Raw genomic sequence first — 19,820 nt, forward strand, 5'->3', positions numbered from 1 at the left:
AAAAGGTACCAGTGATACCAAGGGCACTGTGGCCATAGAGGGTCTCCAAGGGCTGCAAGCATTGTAGGAAAGTGGGTTTCTGTTGTAGTACCCCCACACACATTTTTGCCAGATTTCCGATGCACAATGGCTGAGTGTGCCCTAGGTCCCTGCGAATCAGGTACCCAGGGCCTGTGTTCTTGCCCTAACCTGTACCATTGTTTACACAATTGGCAGCACTTGGGACTCACCTTCAAGTCCCCAGTAAAGGGTACCAAGGGCATGGTGGCCAGGTCCAACTGAATTGGCTCGAGCCCTACCGGCCTGCAGCTCTGAATAAAACAACGGCTCCAAAAAGGATCAGCGACCTCCAGACTTGGTGAGGACTGATCCTCCACTTCAACAAAGACTTGAGAATCCTGAGAACAGCAGCCCTGTCCACAAAAAAAAGATCGAGACCCTGTGGGACCAAGAAACCTTGCTCCAGGACTTACCTCTGCTCCTGTCGTCAACTACCCATGTCCTGAGGGTCTCACTGACCTGAAGTCCGCCAGCGGTTCTGACCTCCAAACCATCAAGGGGTTTCACCTCCAAGGTTCCATGTCGACGCCTGTAGCCTCTTTACGATGATCCACCGCCACCGTGATCGGACCATTAAACGGATTCCATACAATGAAAGGCACCCCTGCAGTCTCCAACCCCATGTCTTGGTGACCCGATCCTGAAGTGTCCTGACGTCAAGGGACATCTCTACTTACCAACCCAGCTATTGGTTCCTCCTGGAAGACTTCCTGGACCGAGCCTGCAACCGAAATCCCAAACCGGCAACCTCCATAGGATTGTACTGGGCACCCGACACCTCCGAAGCACCCTGCAACTGCCGCTGCTGGTGGTGTGAACTTCGTGCCAACCTGGACCCCTTTGCCCTGACCTTAACCCCAGGAGCTTGACTCCAAAGACCGAATGGCATGAGCAGCCCCCGACCGAGGTGAGCCCTAGCTCCATTGGCGATCACTAGCACTCTGCACCCAGCTGCCTCAGTGCCACTGGTGGTGCCCAATGAGTGTCAACCTGAACCTTCGTTCTATCCCCCAAAACTCATTATCCAAAACAGTTTATTTACCTGTAAACCTATCACTTCGTTTTTCTCCATAGGACTGAATGGTGGGTTTTCTCTGAAAAATCATCGAAGTGATGAGCTGTCTTGTACTGCAAACAAAAGTAACTTAGTGCCTTTAAAAGAGTTAGCCTGTTAACCGACATACTGTGTTGCCTAAACTGCGTTAGCCTGTTTCATGCCAAACTAGAAAAGTAACTAGCAAGTAATCTGAAAGTAATTCCTAGTATTTTTTAACAGTTCACAAACCGTTTTCTCAACTGCAAAAGTAATCTACTGTTCCTATAAATCCAGTGCTCACTGTATTTTGAGAAGAGACATTGTATGTAATGTATAACTTATCTGCCACTAAGTAAATCTTGGTTCTAGAAATATAACAACAAAATAAACTTTTCATACATACAATTGGTCCGGATTCAGCCTTTGAGTCTGTGACATAATTTCTTGCCCGAGTGTGTACAACAAATGCTTAACACTATCCTCTGATAAGCATGACTGCTCAATCTCAGTAGCCCAAAAGAAAGTAAGGTATTATCTACTTTAGCCTCTGCCATACCTTTTGGGAATCCACTTGTCTCTGTGCACACTATACCTTACTTTAGAATAGTATATACAGAGCTAAATTCCTACAAGCATGTATTGTGCCACCATAAAAGACCCCTCAACAAACAGATGCACACCGCCACTGGAACCTGCATGTTTTAGTGCAGACAAAAGTGAAGAGTCCTCCAGACACACATCCCTGTGTGCTAGGCCAGCCAGCACTGCAAGAGGCATAGGTAAGTCACCCCTACAGCAGACCTTGCTCAAAAGCCCAAGCTACTTTAGGTGTGAAAATACCATTCAGACTTTTGTGGTCTTCAGTAACTGGCTTTCCTACCCAGAATGCACAAACACGACAGCACCCAGAAATAAAACAATTAGTTGTAAATCACTGCCTCATTCCACTTAGATGTCTTTGCTGAGGATACCTCACTTTGCAGCAGTAAGGAAAATGCTACTTACCAGGATGCATCTGTTCTTGGCATGTAGAGCTGCAGATTCACACACTATGCATAGATCGCCATCTGGTGTTGGGCCCGGATGATTGCACTTTGTTGTTATCTTGTAAAAAGTCTTTGGAAGTCACGAGATAGGTGACTCCTCCTATGGACTATAGTGCGCATGGACATCGACTCCATCTTCAGACTGTTTTTCGCCTTGAAGGGAAATGATGGAGTTTTGTGAGAAACAGAAAGAGATGTCCATGTATGTTGTATCTAATTAAGATAATACTGGAAAAGATAAAGGTAGCCGGGTGGGCGTGTGTGAATCTGCCGCTCTACAAGCCAAGAACAGATGCATACTGGTAGGTAGCATTTTCCGTTCGAGGCATATGAGCTGCAGATCACACACTATGCATAGATTGCATAGCAGTACTCTCCCTTAGCGGCGACCACCAGTATCTGTTGTAGTAGTCTGAAATAGTGTTTGGAGTACAACCTGGCCCACACTAGCTTGTTGTTTTGCCTGCACATCTACACAATAGTGTTTTGTGAATGTGTGCGGTGTAGACCATGTAGCTGCTTTGCACATATCATCTAAGGGAATGTTCCCTAAAAATGCCATGGAAGCCCCTATTTTGCGGGTAGAGTGGGCTTAGGGGGAATAGATAGTGTACGTGTTGCTTTGTTATAGCAAATTTGTTGACATTTGACAATCCACCTTGCAATTCCAGACTTTGATATGGGATTGCCTTTATGTGGTGGTGAAAAGGATACAAAAAGTTGTTTTGTTTTGCAAAAAGGTTTTGTTCTGTCAATATAGCAAAGAAGTGCTCTTTTTACGTCCAGTGTATGAAGAGCTCTTTCTGCTACTGTTTGTGGTTGCGAGAAGAACACTGGCAACTCAACAGATTGGTTGAGATGGAAGGGAGGAATAACTTTAGGAAGGAATTTGGGATTTGTCCTAAGAACCACCTTGTTATGATGGAGTTGTAAAAATGGTTCTTGAATAGTTAGTCCCTGTAACTCACTGACTCTTCGGAGAGATGTGATGGCTACAAGGAAAGCTACTTTCCATGTAATACATTGTAGCTCACATTTATGTAGAGGTTCGAATGGAGGACCCATTAATCTAGTGAGGACGATGTTTAGATTCCACACTGGAGAGGGTGGTACCCTGGGAGGAATTATTCTTTTGAGGCCTTCCATAAATGCTTTCATTGCAGGTACCTTGAAAAATGATAAATGTTGTCTATTTTGCAGGTAAGCTGCTATGGCAGCGAGATGTAATCTAATTGATGTGTATGCCAGATTAAATCTTTGAAGATGCAGGAGGTAACATATGATGTGTTGAATGCTCGCATGTAGAGGATTGATTGTGTTATTGGTACAGTATAGAACAAATCTTTTCTACTTGGCTGCATAGCAGGCTCTAGTGGTGGGGTGCCTAGCTTCTCTGATAACGTCCATACAATCAGGTGGAAGGTTGAGGTAACCAAATTCTAGGACTTCAGGAGCCAGATCGCTAGGTTAATTTGTGCTGGATCTGGATGTCTGATCTCTCCATGGTTTTGTGTTAAGAGTAGTGGGGAGAGATGTACTTTTTGGCGCAGGACTACTGATAGTTCCAGTAATGTTGTGTACCATGGTTGCCTGGCCCATGTAGGAGTAACTAGGATCAGTGTAAGTGACTGTTGTTGCAGCTTGCGCACCACTAATGGAATGAGTGGGAGAGGCGGAAAATCGTACGCAAATCTGTCTGACCAATTCTTCCATATCGCATTGCCTTTGGACAATGGGTGTGTACATCTGGCGGCGAAGCTTGGGCATTTTGCGTTTGAATGTGGGGCGAACAGATCTATCTCTGGATGCCAACACATTTGGAAAAACAGTTGAAGAACTTGTGGGTGAAGTTCCCACTTGTGAATCTGTTGGCTTTGACGACTTAACAGATCTGCAATTTGATTCTGCATTACTGGAAGATGTTGGGCTAAAAGGAATATGTTATGAGGAATTGCCCACCTCCATATGCTCTGTGCTAGTTGAGAGAGCTGCAGAGTGTGTCCCCCCTGTTTTTGTAAATATTACATTGCTGTTATATTGTCAGTCCGGACTAAGACAGCTTTGCCTGACATGGGTTTGTGGAATGATTTTAATGCCAGAAAGATTGCCAGTAACTCCAAATGATTGATGTGGAGTAGCTTTTGCTGAGGTGTCTATGTGCCCTGTATGGTGTGATGTAGTAGATGAGCTCCCCAGCCGGTGAGCGATGCGTCCGCTGTTAGCACGATCTGTGGAACCGGCTCTAGGAACGATCGCCCTTTGGAAAGGTTTTCGGTGTTCCACCACTGCAGAGAGTGATGTGTGCGGCTGTCCACCAACACCAGATCTGCTAGCATCCTTGAGCCTGGTTCCACTGACGTGCTAAGCATTCCTGTAGGGGACGCATCTGGAGTCTTGCGTGAGGAACTATGAATATACAAGAGGCCATCATCCCTATTATTTGCATAAACACTCGAGCTGGAAGTGAGTGTTTGCGGCTGGAATTTTGTTATAAGGGCTTGCATGCTTGCTATCCTGGCTGAATTGGGATATGCAAGGCCTTTTGAGGTGTTTATTGTGGCACCTAGATATTGTTGGATGTGGGACGATTGGAGATGAGACTTTGTGAAATGTATTGTAAACCCTAAGTCATGGAGTAGTTGGATTGTGGTGTGTGTGTGATTTACACACTGGGTATGCAACTTGGCTTTTATGAGCCAGTCGTCCCCAAGTATGGGAAGACGTGAATTTGTTGTCTTCTTAAGTGGGATTCTACCACTGCCAAACATTTTGTGAAGACTCTGGGGGCTGTGGTGACTCCGAATGAGAAAACCTTGAACTGATAATGCTGACTGTCCACTACAAATCGAAGATATTTCCTGTGAGCAGGGTGAATGGGAATGTGGAAGAAGGCGTCCTTGAGATCTAAGGTGGCAAGGAAATTGCCTTGTTTGAGTAGAGGAAGGACCTGTTGGAGTGACAATATGAAAAAGGTCTTATTGTATGTAGAGGTTTAATGGTCTGATGTCCAAAATGGGCCTCAGGGTTCCGTCCTTCTTTGGAATGAGAAAATACAGGGAGTTTTGATGATGCAGGGGATCTGGTTCAATTGCATGTTTTTGTAGGAGGGAAAGCACCTCTTGTTTTAGAAGCGTTAAATGCTCGGTTGACATTGGACGCTGTTTGGGTGGTATGTTTAGGGGAGTTGAAGTGAGCTCCAAGCAATAACCGGATTGGATGATTTGTCTCACCCACCTGTCCATGGTAATGGTGTTCCACAAAGGTAGGGACTGTAGCAATCTTCCCCGACCGGAGTATAATGGTCCGGGGGGAGTGGAGGGCAGTCATTGTTTGGAGGTGGAGGCAGTGAGAGCATTGGTAGTTTTGCCTCTACCCTTGTTGTTATTGCCCCTGTAGCCTCCTCTGTAATAACCTCTGGAAGAGGAGGTGTGGGTGGGATTTTTATAGGAGATGGACAAGTCGTCAGTCGTAAAACCTCTAGAGGAGCCCCTATAAGAGGAGCGACGAAAGAAACTTCTGGGAGTTTGCGATTGCAAAGCTCCCATTGATTTGGCAGTATCAGTATCTTTTTTCATCTTCTCTAAAGATGAATCTACACTAGGCTCAAATAAATGTTCCTGGTCAAAGGGTTGGTTTAATATGGTAGGTTGAACTTCGGGTTTGAACCCCGAAATACGTAGCCACGCATGTCTGCGCTAAAGAATACTGTTATTAATAGCTCGGGAGGCTGTGTCCGCAGCATCCAGAGCACATCGAATGGAGATATTAGTTATAGGTTTCCCTGTCTGGATGAGATCATTGGCCCTTGTTTTATGTTGATCTGGAAGGTGTTGTAGTAGCGTCTCTAGTTCGTCATAGTGTGCCCTATCATACCTAGCCATCAAAGCCTGTGTGTTGGCAATTCTCCATATGTTGGCTGCCTGGGACACTGTTCTTTTACCAGTTGCGTCCAACCGTTTTGACTCCTTACCAGGAGGGGTAGCATCGCCTGAAGTCCAAGAGTTAGCCCTTTTCCTGGCGTTGGAGACTACTAAGGAATCTAAGGAAGGCTGCCTTTTAATGTACACAGGGTCAGCTTTGGCAGACTTATTTCTTTTCCACTCTGGGGTTAAGGACTCTAGCCCTTACAGGATCTTTAAAGATTTCAGAAGCGTGCTTGATTACCCCTTTCAACATTGGGAGAATGGAAGTGGACCTTTGAGATAGTGCAAAAGTGTCCATGAGGAAATCTTCTTCTATAGGGTCTGTGTGCAAATTCACACTGTGGTATTCTGCAGCTCTGTGTATGAGCTGAGTGAATCCTATAGTGTCATCTGGAGGGGATGGTGTGTCCGCAGCATCCAGAGCACATCGAATGGAGATATTAGTTATAGGTTTCCCTGTCTGGATGAGATCATTGGCCCTTGTTTTATGTTGATCTGGAAGGTGTTGTAGTAGCGTCTCTAGTTCGTCATAGTGTGCCCTATCATACCTAGCCATCAAAGCCTGTGTGTTGGCAATTCTCCATATGTTGGCTGCCTGGGACGCTGTTCTTTTACCAGTTGCGTCCAACAGTTTTGACTCCTTACCAGGAGGTGTAGCATCGCCTGAAATCCAAGAGTCCTTTTCCTGGCGTTGGAGACTACTAAGGAATCTAAGGAAGGCTGCCCTTTAATGTACACAGTGTCAGCTTTGGCAGACTTGTATTTCTTTTCCACTCTGGGGTTAAGGACTCTAGCCCTTACAGGATCTTTAAAGATTTCAGAAGCGTGCTTGATTACCCCTTTCAACATTGGGAGAATGGAAGTGGACCTTTGAGAAAGTGCAAAAGTGTCCATGAGGAAATCTTCTTCTATAGGGTCTGTGTGCAAATTCACACTGTGGTATTCTGCAGCTCTGTGTATGAGCTGAGTGAATCCTATAGTGTCCTCTAGAGGGGATGGTCTAGATGGGTAGAGATCATCTTGTGGTGTGTCAAACATCTGGTGTGCCGTAATTGTCCCATGGGTCATTTGGGATATAAGGATGATTAGGTTCCCCTTCAGGTTCATCCCCTCCCTCCCAAAGTCATCATCATCCTGAGGTGGAGGAGATTGTGAGGGTACTGGAGATGGGATAGGAGAGATGTGGTGTGGAGGAGGAGGAGGTGGAGAAGGGGAAGTGGCAATGTCTCTTTTCTTTAAAGGGAGTGGAGCTGGTGCAGGTTTGTCCATTTCCCTTTTGTTGGAAGGACTAACTATAAGGTGATCTGTCTTTGGGTCTATTTCGAGAGTTTTTTGGGTTGGATCAGGTCGAAAAAGCTCCTTCTCTGGAGTGTTTTGCTATGGCGCCGATTTTTTCGAGTCAGACTGTGTGACACTAGTTTTGGAGTTGTTTTATGCTCCTTAGGTTTCGAATCAGGAGTTTTCCTGGGTTCCGAAGGTTTAGTTGGGGTCTTCGGAACCCGTGGTTTGTTTGGTTCCGATGTTTTTTTCGGATCCGAAGGTTCAGTGCCAGTGAATTTCGGTGCCGAATGAGCCGCTGTGGAACCAGACTTCGGGGCGGACGAAGACAGTGGTTTCTCTTTGGGTTGGTCTTGTTTTCGGTGCCGGGGATGGGGTTTTGGTACCGACGGTAGGCTGGCTCGATCCCGAGTCGCCTGAAGACTTAAGTCTTGACTTCTTTGCCGGGCCCGAAGGCTAGGCGTGGAAAGTTTTGTCCTGGTGTGACCTAGGCCTCAGGGTGAAGGGGTTACCGAAGCATTTTTATGAATGGGTGGGGTCGACGTCAGTACTTAGCTGCCCATGAGTGATGTCTTCACCGTCTGAGTGGTCGGCTTAGAAGGCGCTAAGGTTGCCCTCTTCGATCTGATGTCGATGATCGAGCCATAGTTCTTCGAGCCGGACGATACCGTATTGTTTTCTTGGAGCGGAAAGAGGCACAAGCTGGACAGTCTTTAGCCTCGTGCTCGGGCGAAAGACAGAGGGTACACACCTCATGAAGATCAGCGTTTCGAAACTTGGATCCACATTGCGGACACTTTTTGAAAGGAGTCCTTTCCATGAGCCAAAGGGCCTGATGGCGAATTTAATTTTGTAGCGTCCGCATCGAATGGGAAACGCAATCGAAACAATAATGTAGAATGGGTGAAGGATTGCGCGAAAGGTAGAACGGTTACGACACCGAACTGGAGCGCGACAAACACATCAGAGCCTGATGGCGGAAAAAACAATCTGAAGATGGAGTCGATGCCCATGCGCACTATGGTCCATAGGAGGGGGTCACCTATCTCGTGACTTCCAAAGACTTCTTACAAGACAACAACAAAGTGCAAACATCCGGGCCCAACAACAGATGGCGATCTATGCATAGTGTGTGATCTGCAGCTCATATGCCTCGAACATAAATCTACAACAGACCTCATCAGTCTTACCACTTTTATGCCATCAGCATGTACAACAAGATGCAGAAAATTTCAACTGAAGACTTCAATACCCACCATCAGTAGTAACACGTTGAGTGGTCTCTTCAACCGGGATGGAAGGAGGCGTGTGCATTCCAGTCTCAAAGTCTATCCCAATTTTTTCTGCTGCTTTGCGGGCCTGTCGTAGCACTGCGTTGCCCTGCTCACGCATGCGCAAGGCAGACCGATAGAAACTGGTGTCCTTGCCATTATATTTCATGCAGTTTGTAACAATCAGATTGAAATCGGCCTCAAACTGGTCAAAGCTTAAGTAGCGGTAAGACTCCAGATTCTGCTTCATGGTCTGGAAATCCATCGGCTTCTTGATGTGCTCCAGATAGTCAGGCACCTGAAACAAAAAAACATTGAAGGGTAAAAAGGAAAATGTTACCTACCCTGTAAGCATCTGTTTGTGGCATGTAGTGCTGTCGATTCAAATGCTGTGCATACTTCCGCCATCCAGTGTTGGGCTCAGACGTGTACACCTTGTTTTTCTTTGAAGTAAGTCTTTTTGAGTCACAGGATCTAGGGACTCCACCCACTAGTGCTAATGCGCATAGGCTTCACTGTTGTGATTGTATTCTCCCTGCACGGAGGGCGAGATTGGAGATGGAGCATAGGGACACAGTAAGGAGGACTATGCAAAGCAAAGTATTAAAGAAAACAAAAGTACAGAAACATCTGCAACAACCAAAGGCTACTGGGGAAGAGGGCGGGTGCATGTGACTAATGCACGATTTGCCACGAACAGATGCTTACAGGGTAAGTAGCGTTTTTTGTTCATGGTATGTCTCTTTAGATACACATGCAGTGCATACACTGTAAAACAGTCCACTCTAAAGCAGTGGCTTAGCCAAAGGATGTTGCAGAAGACTGGAAAAGTGTACGTAGGACAGCCTGGCTAACTCTAGTTTTGCTGTCCGGCCAAGACATCCACGCAGTACAGTTTAGTAAATGTACGAGACGTGGAGCAAGTAGCTGCTAATGGTATATTACCTAAAAAGGCCATATAAGCCCCTTTCTTACAAGTAGAAGGAGGTCTGGGTAAGACGGACAGGATTCTTTTAGCTTTTGCATAACAAGGCTTTATGCATTTGACCATGCAATGGGCTACAAATGCTAAGAAAATAGCACACCCCTTGTGTGACATGGAGTATGCTACAAAAAAATTGTGTTTTACGCAAGGATTAGGTTATGTCAATGCAGTACATTAATTCTTTCTTGACACCTAGAGTATGTAAGAGCGCATTTCTCTACAGTTGGAGTGCGGATAAAAAGAATAGTAGATCGATTGTCTGGTTAATGTGAAAACTGGAGAATACTTTAGGGAGGAATATTGGATTCGTTCCGAGGACCAGCTTATCATGATGTACTTGGAAGAAAGTCTCTTCCAAGGTAAGTGCGTGAATTTCGCTGACCGACCTGAAGGAAGTGATGGCTACAAGGAAGGTAACCTTCTAAGAGAGAAATTGCAATGGATACGATTGAAGGGGTTCAAAAGGCGGGCCCATGAATCTTATAAGGACTATATTCAGGTTCCACAAAGGAGCGGGAGGCATCAGAGGTGGGATAACTGAGTCCCTCCATAAAGGCTTTAATGACACGTATTCAGAACAATGAAGCAGGTTCCCTATTCTGCAAGTAGGCAGCTACAGCCCCCATATGTAATCAAATGGAAGTGTAGGAAATGCTTGATTTCTGTAGGTGGAGCAGGTAACAGAAAATGACTTGTACCGATGCAGTGAGAGGATTGTTACATTTACGAAGACAGTGATGCACAAAACGTTCCTATTTAGCTGCGTAGCAGGCCTTGGTGGTGGGCCTGCATTATTCTTTGAGAATAGACATACATTTCTCCGGGAGGTTAAAATAACCAAACTCTATGACCCCCGGGGGCTAAATCGCCAGGTTGAGAAGCTGAGGGCTGGGATGTCGAAGAGAGTCATGACTGTGTTTGAGAGCCCTGTTGAAGAGCTTCACGTGAGGAGCTAGAGAAAATTCGAGCAGTGTGGTGTACCATGGATGGCATGCCCAGGCAGATGCTACTGGTATTAGTGAGGGATGTCTGCCTCATCCTTCATACTACATACGGTGGGAGAGGCGGAAAAGGGTAGGTAAATATCCCTGACCAGTTAATTTATAGTGCACTGCCCACTGACTGTGGGTGTGGTAGCCTGGCGGCGAAGATCGAGCATTTTGCATTTTCTGCGGTGGCGGACATGTCTATTTGTGGGGACCCCCAACATCAGAAGTAGTGGAGAGAGAACCAAGAGGTGGAGTTTCCACTCATGGACTTGTTGATGCATCCTGCTGAGCAGGTCTGCCAGAGCGTGGCCTGCCCCAGGAATATGTTGAATGATCAGATGTGTTCTGTGATTTACCGCCCACCGCCAAATGCTCTGGGCCATGCTGGACAGCTGTGTTGTGTGCGCGCACCCTTGTTTTTGCAAGCTGAACATGGTAGTCATCTCATCTGTGTATATCAAGACTTTCTTGTCTTGAAATGGAACATGAAATGTCCAGAAAGCAAGCTGTACAGCCAGCAGGTCTAGGTGGTTGATGTGGAGGGATTGCTGGTCAGGTGTCTACTTCCTTGAATGATGAATTGGTTGAGATGCGAGCCCCAGCTGAAAAGTAAGGCGTGTGTGATGGTGTCTTATGGAACTAGATCAAGGAAGGGCAGCCCCGTTTAACAGGTTGTTTATGATTTACCTCTGTAGAGAGTGATGTGTGCGGCCCGAAACCAACACTAGATCCTGTAGATGCCCCTCCACTTAAGAACACTGTGCTGCTAAGCCCTCCTGAAACAGACGCATGTGCAGTCTGGCGTGAGGAACTATGGCTATGCAAGAAGCCATCATGTCGAGCAGTCGCATCACAGTTCTGACTCACTGGATGATCTGGCTGAAAAAAAGGCAGCAAGTTTTAGAAGGCTTGCATTCGTGCTGGGTTGGTCAACGCCTTCCCCACCCTTGAGTCTAGGATGGCCCTGAGGAAGAGCTGCAATTGAAGGGGTTGTAGGTGGGATTTTGACAGACTTTTGACAGTCTGATGGTGAACTCTATCCTGTGTAGGTGTAGATGGTGGTTCGGGAGTGCGTTAAGCATAGTTGGTGTGAGGTGCTCTTGATCAGCCAGCCATACAGGTAAGGAAACACGTGGATGCCGCTCCTCCTGAGATGAAATGCTACCATGGACAAATATTTGGTAAACATCACTGGGGCTGTGCTAACCCCAAATGAAAGTACTTTGGACTGGTTAGGTTGTTCACTCACTACAAATCTCAGTATCTTCGATGCCCTGGGTGGTTGGGTATATGGAAGTAGGCGTCTTTTAGATTGAGGGCAGTCATGAAGCCGCCTTTCTGGATTAGTGGTATGACGTCTTGTAGAGTCACCATGTGGAAGTGCTCCAACAGAATTTGTTGAGGGGCCTGAGATCAAGGATGGGTCCGAGGGAGCCATCCTTTTTGGGAGTGTAAGAAAGTACAAGGAATAGACCCCTTTTCTGAGGTGTTGTTGCAGAACCAACTCTACGGCCTCTTTGGCAAAAAGGGCCTGTATCTCCTCATGAAGAAGACAAAAATGGATCTTTTGTGTTGGCGGGGAGTGTCTGGTGGTGTTTGAGGGAGTTCCAGATCGTACCCTCTTGTATAATGTTGAGTAACCAACGGTAGGAGGGGATTTTGGCTTAACATGGCAAAACCCTTGCAACATTCCCCCGACAGGTGTTATGTGATCGGGGGATGGAGAGTCACTGTTTTTGAGGGGCAGCCCCTTTTGGAGCGGCTCCTTTCCTCTACCCTTACCATTATTGACCCTGTAACCACCCCTGTAGTAGCCCCGAGTAAGCAATTGCTGAATTCGCCTTGTGATGATGGTGCAGGTTTCCGTGGTGAAGTTTTTGCTGCTTCACAGTATTGGGAGCGTCAAAAGGAGCCAAGGGAAGTGGGTGTATGTAGGGCGCCCATTGCATTGTGCTCGTCATTGTCTTTCTTAGTTTTTTCTAGCATCTCGACCTGAGGGCAGTAGAGATGCTGGCCATTGGCGGGTACATTTAAAATGTGCTGATGGACCTCCGGTTTAAAACCATACCCGTGTAGCCAGGCATGGAATAGAATGCTGGTGTTAATGTGTCTGCGGAATCCAGCCAACATTATTAGAGATCATTTTTCCCTCCACCACCAGTTCCTGTCCCTTCTTATGGTTCTGCTCTTGGAGTAGTTGAACGAGGTCAGACATCTGATCCCAATGAGCTCAGTCGTACTGGGAAAGTGTGCAGATGGAGCTGCGATGGGCAAACGCATAGCAGCCTGTGGTGCTACCCTTTTGAACCCAGCATCAATTTTCTTGCTCACCCGGTCTGGAGGGGGAACCATCACCTGTACCCCACGTATCAGCCTGTTTCCTAGCTGTACGCACGACTAGAGCATTAGGTGGTAACTGACCTCCTATATATGTAGGGTTATTAGGGGACTTTCTGATCAACGGCAGGTGTAACAACCCTCGCTTTAACTTACTCCTTAAATAGGTCAGTGGGCAGCCTGAAAACCCCTTTGAGCATGGGAAGGTACTGCAGGAAGCGTTGGGTGGAGGAAGGGGTCTCCATGAGGGAATCCTGCTCTTCATGTTGCACATGAATCTCCACATTGTGGAAGGTATCTACTCTATGAAGGACCTCAAGATAAGAGGTGACGTCATCTGTGGGGGAATGTCTTGTGGGGTACAGGTCTCGGTTTGTGTCCGCTGGGAATTCTGCATCATAACCATCTCAGGGGTCTTGGCCCTGTGGGCGATGAGGAGTGTAATAGGACAGACTTGGTCTGTAAAACCCCACCCAGAGTGTGAGGAGCGCTGTAGTGAGTATTGTGGAGAAACCACATTTAGTAAATGAGAGGGTGGGGAAGGTCGAGCAGGAGGGTGGAGAAGGTCGAGCAGGAGGCAGTGGAGAGGTTGCCGTATCGTGCCTTTCAGGTCTTTTGAGAGTGGGAGGCACAGGAGGTTTAAAGGCCACCTCAAAAGTCAATTTCCTCTTATGAGGAACATAGTCCTAAGGCAGCAGTGAAGGTTTTGCCAGGATATGACCAGTGCATGCCTGGATGTGGATTTGCTGCGGCTTGGCACAGAGATGTCCCTCGCCACTGGAGAATTGATTGGACTAAGTCCTCAGAGGCAGCGGAGGATGCACAGTAGAAGGTGGTCTAGAGGGAACCAACGGAGGTCGGCGCCGAGCTCAACTGCGAATGCCTCAGCTTGGAATTCTCCTGGCCGATGCCCTTCTCCTCGGAATGTTTTGGGGCACTGTGTCTTAACTTTGAATGCTTAAGGTCCACCAGTTGCAAATCCAAGAACAGGTGAGTCTGTGTCTTCAAGTCTGGCGCCAAAGAGGCAGTCTAGGAGCACTTCGGCGCAGAGAGTGAAACAGGTGTCAGGTCCAGCTTGAAATGGCGGTGTCGACCATGGCCAGAAGGCAGCGGTGCACTGGAGGCCTTGAAGGTGATACAAGAGCTACATTTGGTGAATAGAAGGGGTGCGGCAAGAACACCACGCAGTGTTGAACCAGAGCTCACTTAAACACATCTGAACCCGATGGCGGGGAAAAAATGTAACAATGAAGTTGATGCCCATGTGTATTACTAAAAGATTGTGGAGTCACTATATCCCCGGATTCGAAAATAAATACTTTGAAGAAAAACAAGTTGTACAGGTCCAAGCCCAACACTAGATGGCAGACATATGAACAGCATGTGTGTTTACAGACACACATGCCACGAACATATAGTTACAATTACATTTTCTTCATTTTTAAAGGCTAAAATATAGAACTATTTGGTTCAATATGTATTAGTAATATACACATAGATTATATACTGTGATACATACCTAACAGCCATGTGGTCCAGGGTGCAATCAGCTGCAAGAGTTCCATATCCAATCACAGGTTAGTGTGGATAAGAGGCCTCAGGTGGCTGAACACTCGTGTGCCTGGCAGTGTTTTAAAGGAGTGTGGGAAGATGGTGGAGATTAATAAAGTTTCTAATGCTTTTACCCACATGACAAGGATATGGAGTCCGACAAGTGTGAGGGCTCTTAATGACTTCAATTAAGTCGCCTACGGTGTAAAATGAGGACTACAAGTAATTATTTCTGGTGCGTCGCAGAATCTTCACTGATAGTCATAAACATTAGAAAGGAGTAGCAAGCAACCAAAAAAATTCAATTTATTTGCAGATCTTGGATACAATGAAATGAAAAAAACAATAGATTAACAAGAGGGTACTGAGTAACTCCAAACCCAAAAAAAAAACCTTCAGAGTAGCTTGATAAAGGAATGACTCAGCCAGGCCGTGACAGCCACGTTCACGCTAGTGGAATGAGCCTTGGGTTCACCTGATAGGTATTTATTAGCCTAAGAGCAGATTTTCCTCTGCGAACATGACCAGTTAATAAAGCGCTGGTTCGATTTGGGTAACGTCTTTGTTTTGTCCATGTAGAAATGCACGACCCTCCTGACCTCGAGACTATGCAAGGAATATTCTGCTGATGCAGATGGATAGCTAAACAGAACAAGGATCTGTGTTGAAGGAAAGATGGACGGGTTCTCATTATTACTCTATTTGCATGAAAACTGTACAGGTTTCAACTGCGGCTCGGACTTCAATAACAGTACGAGTTGTAGTGATAAGCACCTAAAAAAGGCATTCCAAGACAGATGCTGCATCGAGGCCATATGAATGTGCTCCAAAGGGGGACCCACTGATGTTGACACACTGGCTGTGTTCCCAATGAGTGGTGGGATTCCTTTGAGAAGACAGACTTTCTTTTAGCTTTCTAAAACATCTTTGATGACCGGCAGCGTAAAAAAAGGAGGCTCAATTGGGGACGTTTCCTATAAGCCATGAAAGTTGCAAAGCTTGACTTTAACGTGAGACCGCAGAAATGTTGCTTTCATCACATCTAACAAGTACCAATGAATCTCTTCTTAGAAGCAGATAACCTAGTTATTGACATCAGGCAGGTCTCAGGGGTCCTGCATTGAGCTGGATCCGCTCTTTCCTCACGGGCCGTACTCAATCGGTCAGATTGGGCTCTTTCTCTGCTCCCACTATATCTACCACCTGCGGGGTACCACAAGGTTCCTCGTTATCCCCCCTGCTTTTTAATGTATACCTACGCCCTCTCTTGCACTCCCTTCGGAATGCAAATGTAACCATCTTCAACTATGCGGATGACTTGCAGCTCATCTTCCCTCTTAACACCCAGGACTCAGTGGTTGAATTCCAAAGAACTATGTCCCACATACTGAGTTGGATGAGCTGCAATCATCTGAAGCTCAATCCGGGCAAGACCGAGCTGGTCTTGCCCGGACAGAGCTCGCTTAGTTGGAATTCCAGCTTTTGGCCCATTAGTATGGGAGTCCCCCCATCTAAGTCATCTGTGGTCAAGAGCCTAGGTATCCTCATTAGCGAGGATCTCTCGCTAAAAAGACAGGTTGGAGCGGTGGTATCCTCCAGTATCTTCCAATTGAAGAAAATAAAAAAAATTGCTCGCTTCTTTACCTTAGCAGCCCTCACACAGATTGTCATCTCCTTGGTGCTGTCCAGGCTGGACTTCTCTAACAGCCTCTATCTTGGCCTCCAAATAGGAGAGCTCAAACGTCTCCAGCTTGTTCAGAACCAAGCCGCCAGGCTTCTTCTGAATATACCTAGGAGGCAATCTATTAGATCTGGCCTTAAACAGCTACACTGGTTGCCAGTTGAGCAGCGTGTGGCCTTCAAGGCCGGGTGCATATTGTTCAGGTCTCTGAATGACTCTGGCCCTTTATTCATCAGAGATTTATTAAAAAAATACTGCCCCTCCCGTCATCTCCGATCTACTTATAAATCACTTTTGATCGTACCTCCATTTAAAAGGAAACGCCTTGGAGGCAGCTGTTTTGACCACCTTGCTGCTGGTCTTTGGAACTCTTTCCCCCTCCACATAAAGCTGAACGATAACATCCTCAGCTTTAGACAATCCCTGAAAACTTGGCTTTTCACCCAAGCTCACTACTGACAGCACAGCTCCTCTTACTGACTGCCTTGCCTGGTTCCTTTTCTATAGCGCCATGAAGCCTTCGGGCGTACGAGCGCTCAATAAATTCCAATTAACATTAACATTAACATTAACATAAGCAAAGTAGGAAGCTGTTTAGCCGCTTTCGAATGTCCATGGAAAATTGTGGATCATTTAAATGACTATACCGTCTGATTTAAGGAGCTGTGCTTCCAAATTCAAAGAAGTCTGGATCAGGTGGAATATCTGGCCCTGTAATCTGGTGAGATTCTGCTTTAATAGCAATTCTTGTGCCGTTTCATTGACATTTGCTGCAGCTCAGTGTATAACAATCCTCTGAGCCACTTGGGAGCAATGATAATGAATATGCTACTTACCAGTACGCATCTGTTCTTGGCATGTAGGGCTGCTGACATTCATATCTATAGCATAGATCGCCGCCTAGTGTTGGGTCAGGATGATTGCACATTGTTGTCCTGGAAGAGTCTTCGAAGTATCACGAGATAGGTGGCTTCTCCCCTGGACTACAGTGCGCATGGGCATCGACTCCATCCCCAGATTGTTTTTAGCCATTGTGGCAAAGATGGAATGTAACAGTGTGAGCGATAACCATGCTAAGAGTAAGTGTAAATTCTGCAGCCTCTACAGGCGCCGGGGAGGAGGGCGGGCAATATGAATGTCAGCAGCCCTACATGCCAAGAACAGATGCATACTGGTAAGTAGCATATTCAGTTCGAGGCATGTGGGCTGCTGAATTCATATCTATAGCATAGAATACATAGCAGTCCCTCCATTATCAGCGGCCGCCTGTGCCAGCTGCAGATGTTTGAAAAAGTGTCTTTAGAACAGCCTGCCCTACAGCTGCTTGCTGTTTGGAGTGCACATCTACACAGTAGTGTTTAGTAAATGTGTGTGGGGTAGACCATGTGGCTGCTCTACAAATGTCTTCCAAAGGGATATTACCAAGGAAAGTCATGGAGGCCCCCAACTTGCGGGTGGAGTGGGCTCGGGGGGGGGGGGGGGGGGGGGGGGGGGGCCGGTAAAGTGCGCTTAGCCTTGTGATAGCAAATCTGAATACACTTAACGATCCACCTGGCTATACCTGCTTTGGAGATGGGGTTGCCCTTGTGTTGGGCAGAAAAGGCAACAAAGAGTTGTTTCGTCTTCCTAAAATCTTTGGTCCTATCAATGTAGTACATCAAAGCTCGTTTGAAGTCAAGAGTGTGGAGCATTCTTTCGGCCACTGTCTCTGGGTTTTGAAAGAACACAGGTAGTTCAATAGTCTGATTGACGTGGAACTGTGAAACTACCTTAGGAAGAAATTTAGGGTTAGTGCGCAGCACCACCCTGTTTGAGTGAATCTGTATGAATGGCTCCTGTACAGTGAGCGCCTGGAGTTCACTTACACGTCGCAGCGACGTGATGGCTATTAGGAAAGCCACTTTCCATGTTAAGAACTGAACCTCGCAAGAATGCAGAGGCTCAAAAGGTGGGCCCATCAGCCTGGTGAGGACCACATTAAGGTTCCATACAGGAGCTGGTGGGGTCCTGGGAGGAATGACTCGTTTCAACCCTTCAGAAAAAAGCCTTAACAGCAGGCACTCTGAAAACCGAGAGATGCTGCCTGTTTTGGAGATAAGCCGCTATAGCGGATAAGTGTATCCGAATGGAAGCATATGCTAGATTGCATTTGTAAAGATGTAACAAATAACAAATGATGTCGCGAGTAGATGCATCTAGCGGGTTGATGTTGTGTTCTGCACAGTAAATGACAAACCGCTTCCATTTTGCTGCATAGCAAGCTCTGGTGGTGGGCTTCCTCGCCTCCCGTATGATATCCATGCAGTCGGGAGGCAAGTTGAGGTAGCCAAACTCTAAGACTTCAGGAGCCAGATCGCCAGGTTGAGCTGTTGCGGATCTGGGTGCTGAATGTCGCCATGGCTCTGCGTCAAAAGCCTGGGTGTGAGGTGTAGCCTTTGATGCGGTACCACGGAGAGTTCTAGAAACGTGGTGTACCATGGTTGGCGTGCCCACGTTGGAGCAACCAGGATGAGTGTCATTGAGTGTTGCTTTAGCTTTCGTGCCACCAGCGGTATGAGAGGTGCTGGGGGAAAAGCGTACGCAAATCTGCCTGACCAGTTCATCCATATCGCATTGACCTGCGACTGTGGGTGCGGGAACCTGGCGGCAAAGCTTTGGCATTTTGCGTTTTCCCTTGTGGCGAACAGGTCTATCTCTGGATGACCCCACTGCTGGAAGTACGGGCGGAGTACTGATGGATGTATCTCCCACTCGTGCATCTGGTGGCTGTACCTGCTGAGCAGATCCGCCATCTGATTGTCCTTGCCCGGGAGGTGTTCCGCCATAAGGAAGATGTTCCTCTGAATGGCCCACTTCCACATGCTCTTAGCCAGATGAGACAACTGTGGAGAGTGTGTACCTCCCTGCTTTTGCATGTAGTACATGGCCGTCATGTTGTCCGTCCGGATCAACACGACTTTGTTGCACAGATGTACCTTGAATGCCTTCAGTGCCATGAAGATTGCCATCAGTTCTAGGTAGTTGATGTGCATCTTTTGCTGCGTTGTCCATAGTCCCTGCACCGTGTAGTGGAGTACATGAGCTCCCCATCCCTGGAGAGATGCGTCCGTCGTCAGGATAATCTGTGGCACAGGCTCCTGGAACGGTCGGCCCTTGCAAAGGTTGTGTGGATTCCACCAATGCAGAGAGCTGTATGCCCGACCGGTCACCAACACTAGGTCGTTCAACTATCCTTGAGCCTGAGTCCACTGATGAGCCAAGCATTCTTGGAGCGGACGCATATGTAGCCTCGCGTGCGGGACTAGGAAGATGCAGGAGGCCATCATGCCTATCAACTGCATGAACACTCTTGCTGGAAGCGAGTGTTGCAGTCTGAACTTCTGGATCAGTGACTGAATGCTGTCGATCCTCACAGAGTTTGGCTGAGCTGTGGCTGCCAGAGTATCTATCGTCGCGCCCAGATACTGCCGCACATGGGCTGGCTGAAGGTGCGACTTCGGATAATTCAGTGAGAATCCCAGATTGTGAAGAAGGTGAATGGTGTGGGACATGTTGGCGGCGCACTACTGTGCCGACTTTGCTTGGACAAGCCAGTCGTCCAGATAAGGGTAGACGTGAACGTTCTGCCTCCTGAGGTGCGCAGCCACTGTCGCCAGGCATTTC

The 19,820-nt window shown here is 47.1% G+C and overlaps 1 protein-coding gene across 2 annotated transcripts in view; it reads right to left on the minus strand.

The window, feature by feature from the left end:
* The window catches only part of BRPF1 (bromodomain and PHD finger containing 1), a 213,325-nt gene that overhangs the window by 72,892 nt on the left and 120,613 nt on the right, over positions 1-19,820 (minus strand). For both annotated transcript variants that reach the window (XM_078661854.1, XM_078661853.1), the window contains exon 8: positions 8,600-8,912. In XM_078661854.1, coding sequence (XP_078517980.1) covers positions 8,600-8,912 — 313 coding nt within the window. The remainder of the gene's footprint in view (positions 1-8,599; positions 8,913-19,820) is intronic.

The sequence above is a fragment of the Lissotriton helveticus genome, chromosome 9 (assembly GCF_964261635.1).
Source record: "Lissotriton helveticus chromosome 9, aLisHel1.1, whole genome shotgun sequence".
NCBI lineage: Eukaryota > Metazoa > Chordata > Amphibia > Caudata > Salamandridae > Lissotriton > Lissotriton helveticus.